General features: G+C 39.7%; 1 protein-coding gene across 1 annotated transcript; it reads right to left on the bottom strand.

Annotated features, from left to right (window-relative positions):
- Nucleotides 1–1,645: 1,645 nt before the first annotated feature.
- cers6 (ceramide synthase 6) lies at nucleotides 1,646–24,223 on the bottom strand. Its single transcript, XM_073473826.1, has 11 exons — nucleotides 23,920–24,223; nucleotides 21,762–21,867; nucleotides 21,531–21,661; nucleotides 14,181–14,238; nucleotides 11,270–11,320; nucleotides 11,073–11,165; nucleotides 6,864–6,992; nucleotides 6,477–6,583; nucleotides 4,671–4,827; nucleotides 4,484–4,507; nucleotides 1,646–2,629 (listed from the first exon to the last, which is right to left on the bottom strand). The coding sequence occupies exons 1-11, from the start codon at nucleotides 24,087–24,089 to the stop codon at nucleotides 2,471–2,473; spliced, it is 1,185 nt and encodes a 394-aa protein (XP_073329927.1). The 5' UTR covers nucleotides 24,090–24,223; the 3' UTR covers nucleotides 1,646–2,470.
- Between the last annotated feature and the right edge of the window lie 28 nt (nucleotides 24,224–24,251).

Here is a 24,251-nt window from a genome sequence, read left to right on the forward strand (position 1 = left end):
AGCTTCATATGTAAACTCATGCAGGGTGGCAAGTCAGTCAACCATTGATATGAAGAAAGAGAAAGATATAAGCACAAATGAAAGGCCAAACAAGCTCTGAGATGAAGTAACAATTGCTTTATTATTTCATGTTGAGAAGAAGGTTCCACTTTCTAACAAGTCACCCTTTATAAAGGGCTCATAAATGGTTACTATTGGCTTTTAATTAATGTTATAAAATAAAGTATGAATGCTTTATAGATCAGTTATTGGCCAATACAAAAAAAAATTGGGTTGAAGGGTTGTGTCTCTTTGGTCATATTGCAACATAAATCTTGGTAATCTGAGGCGTCCTGGTTGCCTAATCATTTAACTCGCAATAACTGATCTTTTGGCAACAAGAGAGCAGCTGAAACAAAAAAAAAAGCTGCTAACTGTGTCTGTCTGCTGTTTGGTGCTGAGCAGGTAGAGTGCAGTGTTTTTTTCAGAGCATTTTCACTGAAAGCATTGTCTTCTGCGGACAAAAACAACACTATGAGAGCAGTGAGAAAACAAAACATTAAAGTTGTGGGTGGGAAAACCAAAACAATCAAGCTGAAAGACACTAAAATGTTTGGTTGAGCAAAGGTGAGCTGCAGAGTCAGGGATAATCCTCGGTGGGTTCAACACTTTGAGTGACCCCAGTTCACAAGCGAGGAGTAAACTAATAATTTGCTATCACCATTAAAGATATGATATGTAAGAATATGACTTGAACCTTGTTATGTATTTTGTTGAGCTGTGTACTTACATTATCCCCAATGTTTCCAACAAAGTTCAAACCCAGAAAAATCCATGTTTCCTCAAGGTAATGGTGCGTTTCATTTTGTCGCCCATTGCTAGTTCCAGGATAAGGAAGTGAGCGGATGAAACTTTTTCAACAACAATCTCCTGTGAACATTTGCGCCTGAGTCAGGTCAGATAGATTTTTATCAGAAATAATGGTTATTTAATGGTGTATTCCCCACCAGTAAAGCGAGTTTGAATGTGGGATCATTTGTATTTATATTCGTGCAAGTTGTTTATTTGCCCTACACAGCCAGATTACTTTAGTGTACATTAGCCATAAGCTATCAACAATAGCACACATTAAGGATGTGTGTCTGTCTTTAAATTCTGGCCAACTCTCACTCAATGCAGCACTCACCAAAGACCCCAGTTCTCTCTTCTTTTCCCCTCACCTCTCTGTAATCTCGTTAGTAAAGCACATATCTCCTCTAGCTTCAGTCTCCAGTCAACATTACAGTGCATGAACATGTGACAATAGAGGTCACCTCTGCAGACTGCTGCTACAGTCAGGTTGATAACCGGGAGTAAAGAATAAATAAAGATAAATCCACTTTTTAGTCCCAAAAGTTAAAAAGTAACCTCTGAGCTCTCCTCCCGTCTGTAAAGAAATCTGGATCAGAGCAAAATCGGATACGACTCCAGGTGTTTATTCCTCCAGAAGGCTGGCTCTGCCCCTGACTCTCTCCCCCATAGCTGGCTAACCGGCTCTGACCATCTGAAGAGGGGATTTGATATTGAATTTATTAAGTTAAGTTTAAAAATCCCCCTTCAGAGTTTAACGAAAAAAAATGTTTTGTTGCTGATTGAACTTATTGAACAGACCCACGCATAATTTGCAATCTTCATGTTTTTTTATTGAATATTTCAAACAACTGATGTCTGCCTCGAAAGAGGACAAATGGCCTTTAATGAAATGCTTACCAGAAATGTACCAGAATACTTAACAAAATGCTTTAATAGGGAATACAGCAGCTAGCCATATCTGATGCACACACATAATACTGTTATCGACATCTCATATACAGTTTGAGTGGAGAAAGTATTTCATAATGTGAGTAAACTTCACACATTTTGGCATATCTTTGGGGGTGTAGCATTGAAAGTAAACCCAGCATTTTGCTCATACACGTTATCATGATGTGTGGTGGGACAAAAAAAAAAAAAAAAGATGTTGTCCAAGATTATTTCATCTTTAACACTGACATCAAGGGAGAATCGATGTCCGACTTTCATCTGCAAACATATTTATAAAAAATAAATAACATAGAAAGACACAAACATAAGAAAAATCACACCCCCAGTATGCCAGACTACTGTATGTTAAAGTAGCATGCTTACACCATAAAGTGGAATGCTTTCATTCATTGGCTAAACAGAGAGTGGGTTGTACCGATAGGAGTGCTTTGATATTTCACTGAGTGCAGTCTGATGCAAATATATAGATGAAGAGAAGAAACTGAGTGTGGAAATTTATGTAAAGACTCAAACTGATAACAAAACTGCATTCACATAAATCTATCAAGAACTTCCAGTGCCAGACAGGCAATGTTGTTCATGTCTCCACCATACACTCAAATACACTCACTCACACACGCACACACACAGACATACAGATGGTGGATGGTGTCTGTAGCATGGCTCCAGTGTTGTGATATCAACTTCGTCAGTGTTCGTCGGGATATGGGGCTCCTGTCAGGTAGCCGTTGGTCCCGTGATTTTTGTTGGTCCCGTTGGTGGTGCTGCTGTGGTGCTTCTGACTAGGTGGGGGGCTGTCATCCTCGTCGGAGCTGGACTCTATGTCGCTGCGGTCGTCTTTAGACACCTGCAGAAATGAGGAGGGAAAGTTGAAGATGAAAATGTTCTCATTAAAATTCTTATCTGTGTCATTATCTGCGGCAGCCATGCGTGGTGGTGCTAAAGAGGGACCTTAGTGTGACACATCGTGAGGTGTTCTGCCAATCAATATCAGGCAACAGGCTCAAAAAGCCTTAACATCTGTTTGCAAAACTCAAAATATGGAAAGCTCTGAACATAAAATTATCTGGGCTTAAGCCAGTGATTATTTACATTAATGATTAATTTCCCTTTCATCCTTCAGATTGAAGCTTAATTACTTAGTCAGCATAATATCAGAAAAGAATGGAAAATGTGTCCCAGAGGCTCCCCATGTGTTGTCCGACAAACGGTCCAAACCCTAAATAAACTCAATTTACATTTATATTAACATTTAATTTAATTTCTGACGAACATTAAGCTCACTCGGCTTATTGTTCTGCCCTGTTTGCACATGATAAAATGCTCTCTAGGGTGCCCTTCCAGTTAAATAGTTAATAGTTACCCATGTGTTTTATTACAGAGGTGCAGTAGTTATAATAACATAACAAAAATGTTTTATCTGAACCCGGGATTGTCACTATTGTCATTATAAATGTATCACAACTTTCTCTACGCTGGTGCCCCTCTACATACACCTGGTTCCTTTTATTTCCTTTGCCCCTGCCCCTCAAATACCCCGAATCAGCCACTGCTGCCTACGTTGCCACTAGTACTCATGCTCAGTTCACTGTCATAAACTTCAGTTTCAACAGGAAGCTCAAAATGCTCTTCTCTTCCCGATCCCGACATTTTGTCGTGTTTTTGAACCATAATTTTACCTCTGTGCACTATCTTGTCATCACATTTTGAGTTTATCTCGTAACTAATGATGAATTACGTATGTGCCCACGAAGTGCATAAATGTGACCATGTAGAAGGCTGAAACAAAAATATTAGACGAAAGACAAAACTTATTTTAAATTACATTTGAGTTAAAGTATTTTATTTTGAAATTCTGCAGTATTTTTCTGCAGTATTCTGTGATTCTGCCGCGTACCACTAGAGGGAGCTTGTGTACACTACACAATATATAATAAAATACCAACTGTAGATTAGAATATACTAATAAAAAGCAGCAACACTGATGACATGGAAGATATAAACAAGACAACAAGAGGCTACAACCATGCTAGCTTAACTAAGTACAGTTGAGGCTGAATGTCATTAGTTTTACAGATACCTGGTCATAAACAAAAGTGCTGCACAAAGGGAATTTTTGATGATTACCAAAGTTATTACAGTTCATTTTGCAGGGAACATGAATGTTTGCAAAAAAACATCATGGATATCAATTCAACAGTTGTTGAGAAATTTCAATTAAAGACACAAATGTCATCCTGATGGTGGCACGACAAAAACATCAGGGGATAGTCAAAGTTATTTGGAGAAATCCTCAGGGAACCATGAACATCTGTGCAAATCTTATGCCAATCCATCAAGTAGATGTTGAGACATTTCACAGTATAAGTGACAACTTTGACCTGCTATAGAGGCTCTAGAGGCTAAAGGAATGCATCACTTAAGTCTGTAGGATTCATCCTCTTGGGATCATGAACGTCTCCACAAATTTTCATGGTAATACATGCAATAGTTGTTGAGATATTTCATTCTTGAATCTCTATGTAACTTTCCAATCTATGCAGCCACACAGCAGGCAAAGATAAAAATGCACTGATTATGGCTGGTTGACAATCAGGACCATGATGAATGCAAATGATTACTTGGCAGCTAGAGACATGAACTTAAACACACCACACAATACACCATTTTGATTGAGATGCTCCTCTTTAAGGCTACTTACATGTAATGGATTCCATTTCCCCACCTTGAAGGTTGCAGGTTAGCATAGAGAAGAGAGAGAGACGGTCAAAAGTGGCAATTGAAAATACTACACAGTATGTAGCAAAACACCTGATTATACAAGAACAGGTATAAATGGAAGGATTCTGCAGAGGCACTTTAAAGAGGAGCTGAGTGTAGTGACTCACCTTTCCTTTGGAGATGGCTCGGCACGCTGTCTTCACTATGAGGTAGGACCAGAAGGAGTGAAGAAGCTGCAGCAGGATCAGAAGCAGGTTGAAGACCCACCAAGACGGATAGGGCCCTACAATCTCCCAACTCTCGAACAAGGTGGTATTTAAAATCCTTCGGTAGCAAAAGAAGGAAAGGGAGATAATTAGCATAGTGTTTCTTGGAAAGCACTTAGTGGGAGAATTATTGTATGTCCTAAGGAGACAAAGCCAAACAGAATCTAGTGAAACGAAAAAATCTGACTGGCTCTGCTCCAGCGCTTCATCTTTTGTGGAACACCGGAGGCCAAAAACTACATAAAACTCTCTCTCTCTCTTCTTTTTACTTTTTTTTTTAATCTCTGTCATAGTGGGAACTAGACACATACACACAGCCTCATTTCTAGTCCCACAGTTAGCCATAACTGGATGTAGAAATACCTTCAAACATCATTTTGCATATCGATACTACCCTCACTGGACCTGACAAAGCGTCAACACTGCTGTTTCTTCACACTCTGCTTGTAATTTATGTATATTTTCTGTGTGTTTTAAACTAAAATGGCCATATCTTACATACTGCACCTTTAATGATGTTGGTAGCACACACAGACGTGTTTCTTTAAAACAGCATTTTGTTTATAGGTCAACATATGCACAGTAATAAATCTTACTGCGATTCAGATTCCTAACGGAGAAGAAAAAGCGAAGTATCACCTGGCTTCACATGACATGCAATCAAAACTTCAAGGATCCGTGTTAAATTTATCCCTGAGCCAGTTCTTGCAAATGGCTGTCTGTGAATCATCCTCCAGATACTGAAGCCATGGCAACAGCTTTACAGTAATGACAACTTTACTACCGGTGCGGTGGGGGCTGACTAAAAATGTAGTGTGGGATCATCATATTACAGTGTGGAAACAAAGGCAGAGAAGTGTGGTGAATCTAATGGCCTCTGCATTTCACAAATGTTTTCTCCAGAGCGGCCTTAATTATTCAAGACAAAAAAAATCTTGATTTTAGACGCCCTAAAATAGAATTTCGGTGCTGATCAAGAATCGATGGTATCTCAAGGAAAAGCAGCTTCCTGAGTCAGAAACAAAATCACGTTGTGAAATGTGTGATAACACTGCTGCTGATGACTGCACGATGACTACTATGCACACTTTCAAGGACTAAAATTAATTTGTGGTAACTCTGCAAGTATCATCAGAATGGCCCGTTATAATTAGCATTCACCATCTACTGTAATTAAGCTGAAATTAATTACATTTCTGGGTTACAAAGGTGCTTGAAATTAGTTAAGATATATTTAACTCTGCCTCTGTTCTCTGATACAATTTGGATGGACTGGCCCGGAACAAACGCAAAAAGGCAACACCACAATATAAAAAGAGATCCTAACGAGCAGAAAAACCTTTAATTATTTAACAAGCATGTGAAACTCTGGACGCTATGATCAATGATAAAATAAAATAACATAATGATCTGCTTTTTATGTGTTGATTTTATTTGGCTTTCTTTGAGAGGTCAAAGCTGCTGTATCCATAGTAACTATTACTTAGCAACAAAATTCTGAGAGATATGTCTGAACTGCAAACCGTTGCAGAGAAAGTATTAAAAAAAAAAAAGGACTAATATCTCTATGGCAGTGACATGTAATCTGAGGGATGGCGTGCCAAAATTTTGCAGAGCAGCTCAGGTTTGAAAGTCTCCTGCAAGCCTGTATACTAACAGTGGAGAGGGATGCTAACAGTGGTGCACAGGAAAGAGAATAACACTTACCAGACCGGGTAAACTCCCAGCCTGGAACTTATGAAGAGGATTGCAAACATTGCAAACAGGAGGTTGCACAGTATCTGACATTTGGCATAGTTGGCCATCTTGGCAGCCTTGGTAGAAAAACAAAAAGGCAGCCATTAATCTGATCATGTAAACACCAACTTGGATATCTCTGACAATATAAGTTCAACATGCGCCGCACCTCTAATATACAGTCTGACACAAGGACACAACATTCATAATGTACAGGCTGTAGTTATATTTAGATAACGATGGATAGCTCAGCATGTAAACTCCACACACTCCACCCACACACACCCAACCATCTTTGCCTCCGTTTTCCCAATCTGTCCGTCCACAGCATTCACTTCTCTCACACATCCTCCTCACCTCTATCAGCACGTCGGCTGCATCGTGGAGACACATGACCAGAGTTCCCACTCGTGCCATGTTGTTCACGTAGGAAAAGGTGATGAGGGAGATTGTTGCCACGTGGTGCAGGAACATGATCAGGAAATCCTGAGGACACAGTTGAAGAGGAAATATCACACTACTTAAGAAAGTACAAAAGAAAATACCTCTTGGCTGTTCGAGCCACTGCATGCGGCACATGCCCAGAGCATCAAGTGCAGTACAGACGTGAAAGTGACATGACTGCTGTGTGCATGTGCAGTAGCTCTGTGTGTTTGTAAACTCAAGCCCCTACTGCCGACGAAAATAAACTGAACACGTGGAACTATTGTGCAACACAATAGTGCCTATTTTCAAAACTGCTGCAAGACACACTACATGTTTGTTTGCTTTCACGGCCTTGAAGTGTGCCAGTAGCTGCACATGTGATCATTGTGTGGATCGTTCATAATAAAATCTCTATTTTGATGAGCCCTGTTCGTCATGTGCCACTGTGATTGGCACAGCTATTGAGAGGATATAAAAAGTTATGACAATGCAACGATTAATCACCACTTCCTGAACAAACAAAGCAAGTAAGCCCTCAGTGTCCAAGCATTCGTGAACACTGCGTGCTGTTGCAGCAAATGTGTTGTTGTTTTACTCCTCATCTGATGGTGTCGTTGTGTCAAACAGAGGTCGGGGAAGAATTAAAAAGTAACAGTAAAATATTGTAAAAACACCATTACAAGAAGAAATCACTTAAAGTATCAAAAGTAAAAGTACTCACTGTCCCTGTGACTGTTATATTATTATATAACATAACTTTGGATCATTGTCAGTAATGCATATATATAAAAGTGAAAGAAGTTTTTAATATTATTGATCAAGGTGGAGCATCGTTTTAATGATTCGACGTACTGTTGGCGAGTTTAATCTAGAAAAATGCATTTTATTAGCTCATTATACACAAAGTCTTATTTTTGAAAGAACCAGCGTGTAGGATTTGGTGGCGGTGAGGTTGCAGATTATAAACAACTAAACATCCCTTGACTCACCCTTTCTGACTGTGGATGCCATAAATGCTACTGTAAAAACCACAGCGGTGCAACAAGGCCATGAATCTACTGCATCAAGCCCCCAGGAAGAGCACCGGGCTCTGAAGCCAGTTTTTCGTAGTGGACAAACTGTGTAATTACAGTGTCATGTGATGCACTGCGGTAAAACGGTGAATACATATCTTTGAGCGTCACCCCCCGTGTGAAAAAGCGATTTAAATATCTATAAAAAGTCTATGGGCAAGCGCCCAGCGGAGAAACTGTAGTTTGCATATTCAGTGAGCTGCATAACCATAAAGTAAACCTGGGAGCTATCACTATCTAGTTCTATTTTAGTTTCTATTTTTATTTTTAGGTGATTATACATATTTTTAGGTGAACCCTATACACTGCACCTTTAAAATAACTAGTAACTATAGCTGTGAAATAAATGTAGTGGAGTGAAAAGTACAAAATTTCCCTTTAAACAGTAGTGGAATAGAAATATAAAGTGGCATTTACTAGAAATACTCAAATACAGTACCCGGATCATTATATTCCACCACTATTTGAAAGTGGTTCTTTCTTTGTTTCTCCTCTGGAAATTCAAATCAAGCAGACATGGGGGTCACCTAAGTATGACCTATTAGCTTTTGGACCTGATCCAGTTGACTTAAGATGCAGATAGGTGGCATGGGGGGGGGGGGAGCATTCCTTAAGCAAATCTTAAGCTACTGAAATGTCTCAGCTCAAAGCAACCAGTCCAAAATGGCGAGAGAATGAGAAGGAAGATGAGAAGGACGAGTAATGACGCAAGATGCAGAATGAAAGCAAGGCAAAGAGTGTGCGGGGAGAAACATACTGGAATTGGCAGGGGATGCAGAGGACCTCCTCAGTGTAGTGCTGTGCATGAAAAAACTGAAAGGAGAAACAAAAACAGACAACATGCCAACAGTCAACAAAGAGATGACAGAGTGAAGGCATACACAGCACGGCATCATGGGGGGGCTGCTGTGAGTGCAGTGAGTGGAGTGTGGTGTGGAGAAGGAAGAGCTGGGGGATGGACGAGAGACAGGAGTAAGATCATGGCTGGAAGGCATGCAAATTGATACTGAATGAACCAAAAGTGTGGTTGTTACGTAACAAAGAAAAAGAAGATGGAAGTGGGTTGAAGTCGGTCATTGTACATTAATGTTTGTACAAACTGAAACTGAATCTCAGCTCTTACAAACACTGAGCAAGTTGGAGGTTTTAAACTTCATTTATAGGACAATGTACATAATGTGTATGCTGTATAGAGACAGCTATTCTGGTTTAATAAATAATGAATGTAAAGTTGATGACACCTGCAGCAGCTTGGTGGAAGTAGGTGTTTCATTTAACTGGCTGAGTTGGGTCAGATTACTTTAAAAGGTAGTCAGTTACTGAATTCAAATTACACAGCAGTTTTTGTAATTAACAAAAGAAATGTTATCTAATCTGAATACTTCAATTTATAGTATAGTCACAGATTTACTCTTCTCTCTTTAAAAATTTCAAAACATTTTCAATGCAAATAAAACGCTTCTTGCTTATTCAGAAGGCACAGTTGGTTAAATAAAAAAAGCCATATTTTAAAGGGGCTATATGTAACAATTTCTAGCAGTTAACACATATTAATCGCTTTTTTATTAACAATATGTGGCCATATCAGTTGCATATAGGCCATATTCACATGGCGGCCATTTTCCTGGGACGTCGTGCTCAGGGTGGGAAGCCCAGATGTCGTACTGCTGTGTTCCACGTTGCAAGTCGTACAACAAATTTTGTTACCATTTCACTGCTTCCTGATAAATTTAGCAACTGAAAAGACAATAGATGGTGAAAATTTGTAGAGACATCACACCTTATTTCAAGGTAAAACAATATATTTGATAACCCAGTAACTTCCGCCTGACAAAAGCTAATGTTAGCATTCAACCACTTCGTGGCTAATGATACTGTTTGATAGTGTTACACGATATGAAAGTTAAGGCATAAATTAATTTTTAAACATCAACAGACATCTTGGACACTTTAAGTAGTAGTATGAATGCTAACTATCCATTGTCTTATCAGTTGCTGATTAATCAGGAAGCGGTAAAATGATAATGATTTGTCAGATTTCCAACATTTATACGTCCAGCTACTACACAGCAGTACAACAGAGCGTGACATCGGCGGGAATGGCTGCATATGGTCTATAGAAGCCCGTCGACGATTTGTTGAAGTTGTGTAATGCTGCTGGATTGTGGATTTCTTTGTCCGCGGCAGACCAAAAAATGTGACTTTATGCACGTTCTCGAGTGCCTCGTCTTAGTACCTCTACAGAGAGCAACAGTAGCCAACGTTAGTTTATAAATGTAGTCCCTGAACATAAACTAACAACCGACAACACAGAAGTTCCACAGAGCCCCTTCAAAGACATCATAAAAAATGCAATCAAGTAATCTTTGACAATGTAACTAGAATTAATTACACCCTTTTCTCAAATGTAATCTGGGCTGATTATAAGTATTAATTCTTTCTAATCTGATTACTTAATCCTGATTACATGTACATTTTCACCCGTTAACGTTTGTTTGATGGTCTGTTGTTTGGATGGAGGATGAGTCTCGGCCCAGAATAGACCCCATTAACTTCTGATGCTGGTCCATATAAAGGGATGGATCCAAGAACTTTTTCTCACTTTCTTAAACACTGAGATTTTTTGGCATTTCCACTAAATTCTCACAGAACAATGCATGGATCTTGATGTACAATATGAAGAATTATATGTTATCATCATACAGTATAACAGATTATAGTGGTATGATCATTTTCTGAGGGTATTAAAGCTTTAGAAAAGTTTTTGTGAAGTTTGACTTGGAATCCAATTTCTGAATGTTTAAGTAGTGTTAATCCTTTTTACCCGCGCAGTGTTTTGTTATTTCACACATCAGTGAGAATACGCTGAGGCAGAAAGCAGATGTTCGCAAGCAAATAGACTAAGCATTATTGAGTCATTATAGAGTCGATGGAATAAACGAAACAGAATTTTCTGGTTTCAACAGGAAAAAGTGACTAAAACTGCCACTTTATGCCTCTTAGTAGACAAACATTGAATAATAAATGTTACTGGATGCATGATGTGTGTTTTACAGTCGTTCCTCACCTTCCTCCTGATGTCTGTGAATTGGGAAAAGAGTAAGGACAGGTAGAAAGACAGCTCCAGTATATAGTAATAATGGATGTCCACAGTCAGTGGCTGCATAAACACAAAAAGCAACAAGGTTAAAATAAATATTTGAGTATTGCCAGTCATCTTGCCATATCATGATTACTGAAGATGTTGTATAAAAAGGCTTTTACCTGGTATGGGTAGTTGTACCAGCACTCTTTAGTGTTCCAAAGCCATGGAGTCTGGAAAAAATGAAAAGAGTGACTTAAAAATCTTAAAATCAATACTTTTCAACCCTAATGAAAGAAATCAAACCGGATTATACTTTGAAATGCATCATCAACTAATACGATAAGACTGTGACGAAGGTTAAGACAGCACTGTAATACAATTTATCGTGAAAACCCCCAGAGACAACAATGGAAATGAGTCCAAGGCTTTGTTGTTCTCCCCCTGACAAAGTCTTGGAGGGTTATTTTAAAAACGTATTCCTATACACTTAATAATTATGTGTTAAATATGTACTCCTATTAAGTATCACAATATTACGGTCATGTAATTTGATTACGGATATTATCATGATTTTGAATTAATATCAAAAAATGTTTGTGTGGTCCAAAATGATTTGTTTTGTTTATGGGGGATCAAAAATGCAAAATAGAAATTGGTAATTGAGCTTGTTTGCAGTTCTTGGTGTCCTGCCAACAGTTTTACAGACGTCTCTTTTATAATGGCGGTCTATGGGGATACCAGTTTGGAAGCAACGCTGAGCAGCACCCTCCAGTGCCCGGCGTTTGCGGTTTTGGTAGTTGCCAGTTTTTGGAATAAAACAGGTAAAAATGGCCCAGCATACTGTACTGCCTTAACGTTAGCTAGCTAGTGTTAGCAATGTTAACATTTGCTAGCATTTTAGCTAATTTTGCTAGCAAACATTAACATTGCGAACACTAGCTAGCTAACATTGGTAGCATAATGTAGAACTCAGTCATTCTTACGTTTTTTCCCCCACAAACTGACAACTACCAAGACCCTCTTGGTAATCGCTGACGAAACAGATACCAGGTGATACCAACCAGAAGCTGGAACCAACCATCAGAATTCTTACAGAGATAAAAAAACAAAAAAACAATCAACTCTCCAAGCCTGAATGTTGCCAATTAACCAAACCAAACCAAAAACAAAGTGAGCTACCGAGCCATTCAGTAAAACCTTGAAAGAGCAGACATCATTAAATGCAACAATGTTATGCTGCTCCCACACATCCAGGTGGAGTTCAATTTAATATTTCCTTGTCACTTAAGCACTAACATGAATATCAATGTGCCCACTGACAAAGGAATAATTCCCTTGATGGATTCTGAATGAAATCAAAGTAGTTTATAAAATACTGAACGCACGTCATCAGAGATTTTGTTACTTTGACATAAAAGGAAGCTCCATTTCCAAGGAACCACGTAATGACATAATGACATCAGGATGACAAGAGAAACAGTAACTGTGATACATAAGAATGTGTTATAAGCAAACAGTGACCCATCACTGTGACTGAGTTTACGTCTCCTCGCTCCTCTCCAGACTGGCTCTATTAATAAATCCCACTGAGAGTCCAGCCTGCAGCAGGGATTGCCAGCGAATGAACTATTTTCACAAAGTGCTTTGTCATGCAACTTGTGTCTCTTAAAGATTCTTCCTGCTCTGCTATCTCAACTATTACGCTGTTGATTATATACCGTGCTTTCTTGTATTTCATGAATCTATGTATGAAATATATTAATCTATCTCAGTCACTTTAATCAGCAGTGGTGGAATGTAGCCTACTTAAGAACAGATCTGAGGTACTTGGACTTTACTTCACACTAATTCACTGCCCGGCCCCAAAAAAAAAATCACACACTCTAACATTTCATTGGACTGCCTTTAGCTTTAATTACGGCATGCATTCGCCGTGGCATAGTTTCGATAAGGTTATGCAATGTCTTGTATCGATGATGGGAGAATTGGGCCGCTGTGTTAAGTCTTCTCCAGCACATCCCAAAGATTTGCAATGGGGTTGAGGTCTGGCCAATCCATGTGTGAAAATGATGTCTCATGCTCCCTGAACCGCTCTTTCACAATTTGAGCCCGATGAATCGTGGCATTGTCAACATGGAATATGGGGAAGAAAAAAATCCATTGATGGAAAAACCTGGTCATTCGGTATATTCAGGCAGTCAGCTGACCTCATTGTTCTGGCACATAACGTTGCTGAACCTCGACCTGACCAACTGAAGCAACCCCAGATCATAACACTGCCCCCATAGGCTTGTACTGTAGGCAGTAGGTGTGATGGATGCATCACTTCAACCGCCTCTCTTCTTACCCTGATGCGCCCATCACTCTGGAACAGGGTAAATCTGGACTCATCAGACCACATGACCTTTTTTCCATTGCTCCAGAGTCCAATCTTTATGCTCCCTGGTAAATTGAAGCCTTTTATTCTGATTAGCCTCACTGACAAGTGGTTTTCTTAAGGCTACACAGCTGTTTAGTGCCAATCCCTTCAGTTCTCTTTGCATTGTGCGTACGGAAATGCTCTTACTTTCACTATTAAACATAGCCATGAGTTCTACTGTTGATTTTTTATGATTTGATTGAAAAATAACTAAAAAGCTAGAAAGAGACAGCAGGCTGGTGTTACTGTATCTTGTCTTGATGGTTGCTTCTTTATATAGATGTGAAACATAGATAAATAGATAAAAGAAAGATACAAATCAAAACAAAACAACAAACAAATCACCACCACATACCTGGATGGTGTTATTTAGCATTAGTATGTTATATATTTGTCAGCTGCTCCCCCATCCATTGAAAGATCCCAGTAAATTTCCATTATTAACGATCTCTTTTTGTACGAGGCTGTGTTACAAATGCCCCTCTCAACCAGGACATCCATTTTACATGGCAGTCTCATGACTGGGCACCGATCTATTAAGAAGCCACGAGATTTTCATGGCATGCGAGCCATGTGCCTCCATATCTGTGAATGGCTTCAAACCTCAGTGACTCACACTACTAACTTTAACAGACATTACAGGTGCTCATTTGTCTTTAGGCGAAGCTTACCTTTTTAAGAAAACGCACTCCGTAAGTAAATATGTAGAGATAGAATGTAAATCTCCACCTGAAAGAAAGAAAGACAGAAAAAATATATAATGAATATAAAGCAGAATGAATTAATCCTCAACATTTGATTTGTTTAGGCAACAAAGCTTTCATTACATTTGCAATCTTTACTGTTTAGAGCAAAACCTTGAGAAGCCTGGACCTAACAGTCGTGGTTCAGCCTTTAGCTTTGCAGTGTGTTTGCATTTCCCATCATTTTTTCATTCTTTATTTCTTTGTCCACTTTGTTTTCTCAAGTCTATGCTATAAATTTGGATTAAGTATAAGGATTAGTAAATTACAGAGAGAAGCTAAGTGTTTTCATTTGCGAAAAACCAATTTGCAGAGAATAATGCAGCTGCCTCAGTCCTAAAGTCATACAATTCAAGATGCATCCTGGAATATAAACCCTTACCAGGGATCTTCTAATTAAAACAACTTGTCCTGTATACTACATCTTAAGGCTGCAACTAACAATTTCTTTCAGTATTGATTATTCTGCTAATTCTTTTCAAGACTAATCAATTGTTTAGGCTATAAAACCTCAAGCTGAATTCAATATCAAACTGGATCGCCCTGTATTACTCTAAATTTTAAACCAACTGTGACTGCTTCACCAGATCAAGGATCCAAATTGTACTCACTCATAGATACCAGACACCTTAATATGTCTGATTTTATTCATCAAGACCCATACACTATTCCCTGGGAAAAAACGCCCTATCTTGAAAAAAAAAAATTCTGGCTCTGTCCTAAAGTAAATCGGGTCTGTGTTCTAGGCTGTGACTCATCCTCCTTGCAAGTTTGTGTGATCCTGCTGACAAACCAACCAACAAACAAACGGACACGTGAAAACATAAGCTTCTTGACGAAAGTAATGTAGCTCATCACAATCTCCCAGAGCCCCGAAGTGACACCTTCAGATTGCTTCTTTTGTCCAACCACCAGTCCAAACCTCAAACACTCTTCATTAACTGTCATTAATGACAAAGAAAAGTGGGAAATTATTACATTTAAGAAGCTCAAGCCAGCGAATGTTTTACATTTGTGCTTGAAAACTGATTTGGACCAGCCATTCCCAAACTTAAGAATGACACGGCCGATTTGAAGTCCGAAAATCTTCTGGAGCCTACCCAAACCTTTAATCACAACTCTGTTCCCGTCAGTGACGTGATAAAAGATGCGTGCCGATGTTGTGACTGTTCCCTAACCAGACAATGTTGCCCTCCAGTTAGAGTTGTTTTTCCTGCTTTGGTGAGGTTCAGGGGGAAAGAAAGACACTCACACTGTCCAGTCTCAGCCCAGCCTGCTCCGTGCCTTTATATAACCCTGTATAATTTACAGTAACTCCAGCTACACAATAGTAGGGAAAGTGATCATCATGAGGTCTGAGCTGCTTCAGCTGACACATCAGTGATCAAAGCCATGCTGAGCTGGGAGATGTGCATATATACCCAACTCATAACCGTCAGCAACTGGGAGGACGGGTTTATTACTGGACAACTAACAAAAGTTTTCTTTCTACACAGCTGTAGAAGTTGCATCAGATGAAAACACGTGTTTCTGCAGGGAACTGAAGCAAATTCATCTGCTGGGCTTCAGTGAGAGACTCCCTGCTGTTCGTTATTAAGTTGTCAAGGCATTTCACAAATTTGCAGCCAGTTAAATAAAATGTTTTTTCCCCAAGTGGAGTCTATATTCTGAGACACAGTGTAAAAGCTTCACATGCGGAAGAACAAAACAAAGCCTCTGTGACATGAAAGAAAAAATCCATGCATGACTCCCTCCCATGACTGTGACAGCAGCTCTATAGCCCGTCATGTGAGACGAGGTTTGCATACTTTAAAGGTTGCGCCGAGTGGTTGGTCCAGCTGACCTCAAATCAAACACATTTTGACAAAAACACAACATGACATGAACACAAGAGAAGAGGATGAATCCACATCAGCTTCTCAGCACAGTTTGTCCCTTTATGTGGATGTTTGTTCAAGATATTCGCTTGTAAGCGGGTTAATATAAAGCCATCATTACCTGCTTATTGTTGATCAATAGTATTGTAAAACCAAATTAACTGGATAAGTCTACCTGGCACACAGTAAAGACCGTTGCATGGCAACCGGTTCATCAAGCCTGCAAGAGTCTTTTTCAAGTGCTGCTGAATCGCTGCTATATATGTACAATCACAATGAGTCACAACTGCTCCCTGTGTATAGTCTTTTTTCTCCCCTAGTCGAGCACACATGGTTATTGTCATTCTGACTTTATTCTTCCGATTCAGTGTTGATAATGATGGCGTTGGAGAAACTCAAATGTTACGCAGTTAATTATCTGAGAGCTGCTGTTTATTAGCTGCACATGATGTTGCAGCAATTAATTAGTGCTGGGTAGTTAACTGAATTACGTTTATGTGTTATGACGAACTTGTCCTGTAAACAACTTTCAAACTGAAACAATAAAAGCGGGCTTTTGTTAATGTGTTATGGCACACAGAACCACCGTTCTTTAATAATGGCTTGATTAGGCATCAGTGAATCATTCATGATGTGAGACTTTTAAACTGGGGCAGATTCGCTGATCACTATTAAATCAAATGTACCTGTTTAGACAAAGCATAGCCTGAGGGATGAAAAAAAAATGTAGGAGGGCAACTTTGATTTGTAATGAGGCTGGCTTTATTCTGAGTGTAGCACCTAGCTTTGGAATAAAATATAAAAACAGCTCATCCTGGCTTATTTAACTCCGCCATGTCACTTCTCCAGGTGGGTAGTTGAAGCGCCAGCTGGCTGCAGGTGTTTGCATTCGGATCACTCAACTTAACAATTAGTCATGACGCTCCAGCTTTGATCATTTGTGTGAAAGCCTTAATATATTCCCTCTCCGCTGTTAAATCAGGAGTAACACCTCTGTTAATCTTCAGCCGGTAATAGCTGTCCCTTCCACCTTTTTGTATTTGTCCAATTTGGTTTGATTACGGGCGTGATTTCAAAATTTCCCACATGAAAAAGCCGGCTAATAGCCAGTTATTTTCATGTGGTGCAACTAATTTAAGGAATAACAGGGGTGTGGCCGTCCTCTCTCAAGAACACATGTAAATGGCTCATCTCACAGCTGTCCTGTAAGCATCTGCTGAGCACGCACGTGCTTATTAGCTGTCGGCTCGGTGTCTGCTGCTGAGCTGCCTCTGGGGAGGTGTGTCGGTTCAAGGAAACCGATTTCATACAGCTACATATTGGTGACTGAGAGAGCATTTATGAGGATATTGGTAACCTCTAGAGGTTAAACACCTAAATTCATTTTTGAGAGTCTACTGCAGACTTAGATTTTGTATCTGATGAAAGTAACTATTTGCTTTTGAGGAATAAAAAATGAAGAAATTGTAGTATAATGGTATTAATTATCAAGCCAATAAAAGTGTTAATTTTTAGTTATAATTTTGACAAACTGGGGCATAATTGCAGTGACCCTCCCCCTAAAAAAACAGTTATTGATGACCAGAATATAGTGAGATATTCTGTGTTTCTTAGCTTTAAAGGTGCTGGTGGGTGATTTTTTTTACCTTTCTCAAAGCCAGGCTAGCTGTTTGCCCCGGTTTTCAGTGTATTTGCTAAGCTAAGCTAGCTGGCTAATGGAGGTAGCTTCATATTTGGTGTATGGATGGTGAAGGTGGTTATCAAACCTCTCATTTTCCCAAATATAAAACTAGTCCTTAAAACAACCAAATTGGTAAATTGGTAAATGGATCTATGACAGAAGACGGAAGATTTTCAGCACATGAAAAACACCAGTCAAAAACCCATTAATAAAACATTTAAGCATACATCAGATCCAGTAATAACTAAAGCCTAAAATAGACATAAGATAAAAATAGAAACTATATTTAGTTATATTAAATCTTGTCACAGAAGTCTATGTTTCTTTAAAAAAAAAATGAAGCTGTGATTTGCATTATTTTGCTTGTGATAATGTCTTTGTTCTCACTGAAGGCAGAGAGGAGAAAGGATGGAGGAAGACGAGATCAGACGTCGGAGGCTATTGAGGACATCAAAGCAGCGCTCCATCCTCTGCCTGCCTTAAACAAGGAGAGCTGATGAGAGGAGGAGGGCCTCTCTGGTAAAACTACACTGAAAGAACTACTTGTCTTAATTTGTCATTTTGTCTGATAGTGAGGCTTTAAATCGAAGTCACAAATAACTTCTTACACTGTAGTGAAATAATGCTACTTGTTTTGTTCGACTCCCAACACCTGTTTTAAGACATTTTTGGAAAGACTTAATTTCCCCCGTTATAAACAGAGGTTGCTGTGCATCTCTTTCTGCTATAAATCAATACTTGAAATCATTTGTTGCTGTACATGTTGGAAAAAGAGAGAGGCAGCAACAATAGCTGGTAAACAAACTCCATGCGGGGTCTTCATTATTTCCAGACCAAATGTGTCGGCTGCGAACTCTGTGTTTGCATAATGAAAAGAATAGACAACAGATCAGCTATCCTGACGACCGAGAGACAAAGAACGCTATCAGTCTGCAACAGCTGCGCATGAGGGCCTAATTAGAGTGCAATCACTGCTGGAAGGGCTGAAGCTGGGGCCCGTTTGGAGAACTGCACTGTAAGCAACTGAGACGGCCAACCTGGCCAAACTATTGCAAAGCCCGACGTCGTCTGCAGTCAATTATGCTGTATGCAGATAACAGCTTTGGTTCAGTTGTAATGCCAGACAAGCAGGTTAGAAAAAGCTCACACGCACTCCAGAGGAGCACAAATTCACTCTCTTCTAGGCAGGTTTTCTTTCTTCTACACAAGTCCGGTAGTGTAATCAGCCAGCAGTGTCCTCCTGAGTGAACAGCAGCCTCGGGTGGATCAGAGGACGCGAGGCTCCTCGTGTATCAAACTGCCAGACTGGCTCTGCTGGTGTCAGACATGACTCTGCTCTGACAGCCACACTCGCTTGTTGGCCTTTAACATCACACTGCTAAGTAACTACAATCTCCCTGATGGCAAATGCTCGACTGCAGATTAGCCAGTTCTCTCTTACAGCCTGAGTGGGTTTGTTGGTTTGCACTGGGACACATTTGACTATTATCCCTCAGCAGCACCAGCATTCATGCTGCAATCTTTGAAAGCCATGTAAGATACAGCAACGGTTAACCAAAGCTGAAACACTGTCATAATGACTGCTAATGGACCATTAATGCTGCTACCCTTCATAGAGTTAAAAAGTTTGCAGTTGATGAATACACAGAGGCACACACACAAATCTTCAGGACAAAGTTGACTGATCTCAATTTCACCAATTTATTCTGGCCATGTCAACCAACATGTCATATAAATGACATGACTTCCATTTTCCTCCATGCTCTGATGAAGGCCACTAGCCTGAAACATTAGCATGTTGATTGATAAAGCCAGAATAAATTGGTGAAATTATGATTAGTCAACTTTGTCCTGAAGATTTGCATGTGTGCTACATTTGTACCTCTGGGTATTCAGCAGTATTAATTTATGAATCTGGCTTAGCACCACAAAACTCTGGGAAGGCACATCCTTTCAAAGATTAACTAGCAGATGAATTAACCTGTCAGTTTTTGTAACTGATTAATTGTTTCTGTCATTTCCCAGTTCAACCTGTTCTAGTTCCTCAAGCTTGAGGATTTGCTGCTTTATTTATAGTTATAACGGCGTAAACTAAAAACCTTTTGGTTTTGGACTGTTGGTCAGACAAAAACAAGCAACACGAGGATCTCACTCGGGATTCTAAGGAGGTGTAACGGGCATTTTGGTAATACTTTTTGACATTTTTTCGATTAAATAATGAATCAATCAGTCAACAAAATAATCAATAGCCAGGAATGTTGACTAAAGTCATTGTTTTGACTTGCAACGTGACTTGACAAGAAATAAATGACTTGAGACTCGACTTAGAAGTAAAAAACTCCTGACTTGACTTCAGACATGATGACTCAAACGAAGTTTAAAGGAAAAGGTTAATTTATTAGTCATACAACACCAGGGTAGTAGAACAAAACTGACTTTAAGTCCCTTTATGCTGCATAAGAGAAAAAAACTATTTGATACAGTTGAGTGCAGAGGATGATGCTGAAAGTCTGGTGGTATGGAATTTCAATTAATTGTTATACTTTTTAAACTGGTTAGATAAACTTGCCAATAATATCATTATTGGCACCAATACCTTGTTTTTTCTCTTCATAAAGACCCGATTCTGCAGGTGAGACTCTGCTTTCACATCTCCAGTGCAGACTAAATTGAATAAATACACTTTTTGTCCTGTGTTTTTGGTAGTTGCGAATCTGAGGAAAACAGAAACGATCTGGTTGTCTTTGCGTGAGCCGTGTCAACAACATGTTTTTGTGATGGTGTGCTTTTAAGCAGCAACAGAGATTTTCCCATAATTTCCATAAAATATGAAAATGAACTTGAAACTTGTTTGGATAAAGGCATCAGTCACGGTGAGCATCGTGCCAGCTTTTACTACTGTCACAGGTGTTATTCATGACGAGTAATGCAGTGGTTCCTATTCAAATCAGTCTTCACATAATAAAAGGATAAAAAAACGACATTTCAGTCTTTATCTCCTCAGCCCCATGCGAGTTGAAAGTCAAGTAAAGATTCGTAGTCCGCAAAACATTCCTGGAGCTTCACAGCAAAACAGCGTTGCAGCTTTCTCTGAAACAACTAGAGACAAGTAGATGGGGACTTGCTTAAGACGTAAAAAAACAAACAACTGAAACAAAACATAAAATGGGTCCATACAGCTTGTCCCATGTAGTCGGAGATGCCAAGTGATTTGAAAATGTGTTACTTACACCAAGCTTGTGCACCCACTTCAGATGGGGTGTGTGCTTTTGGTTTAGCAGCTACAGTGATGATTTCGGTGTAAATAACATCTTTTAAAATCAATTTAGGATCACAGGGCTTCCAGAGACTTGGCTTACGCTGAACGAGCTGTATGGAGCCATTTCAAGTGTTTTTTTGGCAGCTGTTTTTTTTCATTTTCCCAAGCTAATTCAGTTGCTTAGGAGAATGCTGCAACGCTGTGTTGCCGTGAAGCTCCAGAAATGTTTTGTGGACTTCACATTGGCATGAGCAGTTTGTAGATAGTGACTGAATTTTCATTTTTGGTTGAACTTATCCTTTAAGTAACATAATCATGACAACAATAAAGCAGATATGATGTTCACTGTGAGCTGCCTACCTCGGACAAGTTAAAAGTCTATACAATTACATGCAAAGAAAAATGACTCGTAGCTAAATCGGGCATACTGTATGGTGTGGTGTTGAAATGTTTTGTCTTACATGCTTTCACAGAACCGGGCAAGAGTGCTGGGCTTCTCCTGGTTGCGGCGTTGTCTGAACCAGCGCTGGATAGTCCGCACGTCCCAGTCAAGCTGCTTGGACAGGCCCTCCAACCTCTTCTCGTCTGGGTGCTGGCAAGACAAGATAGAGAACACTCCATTTATAAGATGTGCTGGCTTTCATTGTGGCGGCACAAATGTTATGAGATGAAGAGACAGAAACATGCACCACCTTGGTTATAGCAGTGAAAACCTTCTCCAGGATGGCATTGGGTTGTGCTTTTTGTGGTCCGTTGGCTTGGATCTTCAGGCCCATGGCACATGGTCTGGCAATAAACCTGCAATTAAAATATCATGACACCGTTCTAGATCAAGACAGAGACAGTTTATCTTTGAGGTTAAGGAAAAATACACCCTGATTATATTTAGGGATTGGGACACAAGCCATTCAATCACCAGGAGGCGTTATCAGCACCTGGACACATGTATCTGATTGCTCTCTCTTCTTCTTTTATTCTCCCAGGACATGACACTTCACAGTCATCTCAAGAAACACCATTTTGGCATCTTCTTGTAGAATAAAAGAAGAAGTGGGTACGGCGCAGCAGGGTGAGGCTAATTGCTTTTGTCTTTTTGACACAAGACATTTGGTATTGTGAACCACTTTATGAAAAAGGAGGCACAGTACAGTCTGCACATTTATGTTCACATTTGTTAAAACACAGTTCAGGGCCATATTAAATGGACAATGGACTACTCTGGGCATTATTTCTTGGGGCGTCCCATATATGCATATTTTGATGTTTAGTAAACAAACAAAATTCCTTTAATGCCACATGATTATTATTATACTCATGAATCTATTTACATTTCGGTATTAATATGCAATTGGTTATTCACGTTCCTATAAGAAAAGTATAGCTACCGTTGTGTACATTTGAAAATGAATAAATATTTATATGAACATTGAAATCAAGTTTTAGACCAGAGATTCGTTTAGATATTAATTATATTTTTAAAACATTACAAAATATACAGTATGTTAAAGATGCACGATGTAGATTTTGCTACGCTCTTTGTTCTCATGACTGAATAAACAAACTGACCTTAAAGGACAACACAGTTTCATACTGTTTTATTATGTTTATATGTGGCAGACCCTGCCACCTTTCTAGCTTCAAACAGTGTTCTGGGGACATTATTTTCCTCTGAGAACAGCTTGTTTATCAGTTATGGAAGAAATAAATATTTCTGCGTTCGTCTCTTTACCTCGTTCATTTTGTAAATATAAAGATTCTGAATTTGAATTTCTTCTCCAAACCTACACAGCGCCCCTTTAAACATTTTGTTAACAGTAACAGTAACAGCGGTTCCTTTCTCGTCTGTTCAGTTATTATGCGCCACATATCCGGAACAAACTCCCAGAAAACTGCAGGTCCGCTCCAACTCTCACCTCTTTTAAATGAAGACTTTTCATTGAAGCAATTTCAAGGCTTTGAACTGCACTTTTATTTTTTAAACCTATTCTATTTTAGCTTACTTGCCTATTTCTTAACTTAATTTAATGTGTTGTTTCTCGATGTCTTCCTACTTGTTTTTAATGCGTTTTAAATGCAATTTTTAATGTCTTAATGTAATTTCATGCCCCTGTAAAGCACTTCGAGTTGCCTTGTGTCTGAATTGTGCTTTACAAATAAACTTGCCTTGCTTCTGTTCGGCCCCCCTAATGTCAATGAGGCCCTCTGGGCATGTGCCTTGTGCTCTTGCCCAGCTCAGGTTAACAAGTGACTATGTAAATAAACAATATACTATGAAGACATTACACATTAATGATAACGGTTGTACATTAGCTGTATTTTCAGGGATAAATGCTGAACATGAGTGAAGGATTTAGTGCTCCCTACAGAGACTCCTGACCCACATGTGCATCACAAGCACTGCTGTGACCATCATGGATCTATGCCATACTTTACATTGATGATTGTATAATAATAGTAAAATGATGCAACAAATCACAAGAGGAGCATCTGAGTTTAAAAAGAAACGCCGGATTAGTGAAGAGAAGCCTGTTTCCAGCATGATGCTCTGCTGAAACCCAGGTTTAACCTGAGACAGACAGTCCCTGTATTTTGGACAGACAAGGTAACTTGGCTGCACAGTGTGTGTGTGTGCACACTGACAGATGCATCAAATGCAGACAGCGCGTACTGCTGCAGGCCTGCAGAAAGAAGGATGATCAACCGTGGTGATTTGTGGGCTAACCAGATAAGATGCCATTGTTTAGGTACCAGACTGACGAACACGGGCAGCGACGCGTGCTGCATCATTCCCACAACACCAAACCCGCACCACAGCCACCTGGACGATCGCATCATGTGCTTCAGACCCACCTTTCGAAAACCAGCCGGATCATAAAGATGCAGAATGCTAAAGGACACGCCAGATACAGATCCTCGGCTTGCGGGAACGTTGCCTCATCTGTGTTTTTTAAGTCAGCCCAGGTTACATTGTGCGGGAGCCAGAACCGCTCGTTCCAAAACCACGCCAAAATACCGGCCATCTCCCTGCAGCACGCACTGTGACCGGGTCGAAAGACGAATCGATGGCCCGCTGTATCTCCGAGCTCCCTCGCAGGCGATCTGGCCGTGCAACACTGGGGCTGATGGTGAGATATCCGTGCGAGATCGCCGTCCGTCCGCTTCCCCTCAGCTATTCCTGTGTA

This window comes from Pagrus major, chromosome 9, assembly GCF_040436345.1.
Source record: "Pagrus major chromosome 9, Pma_NU_1.0".
NCBI lineage: Eukaryota > Metazoa > Chordata > Actinopteri > Spariformes > Sparidae > Pagrus > Pagrus major.

Excerpts from the sequence above, each read along its gene's own strand:
- cers6 (XM_073473826.1), bottom strand. The coding sequence starts at position 24,089 with ATGGCCGGTATTTTGGCGTGGTTTTGGAACGAGCGGTTCTGGCTCCCG. Across the intron at positions 14,239-21,530 it reads GCCCGGTTCTGTGAAAGCAT|GTGGAGATTTACATTCTATC; the intron begins GTAAGACAAAAC and ends TCTTTCTTTCAG. Across the intron at positions 11,321-14,180 it reads GAGTGCGTTTTCTTAAAAAG|ACTCCATGGCTTTGGAACAC; the intron begins GTAAGCTTCGCC and ends CATTTTTTCCAG.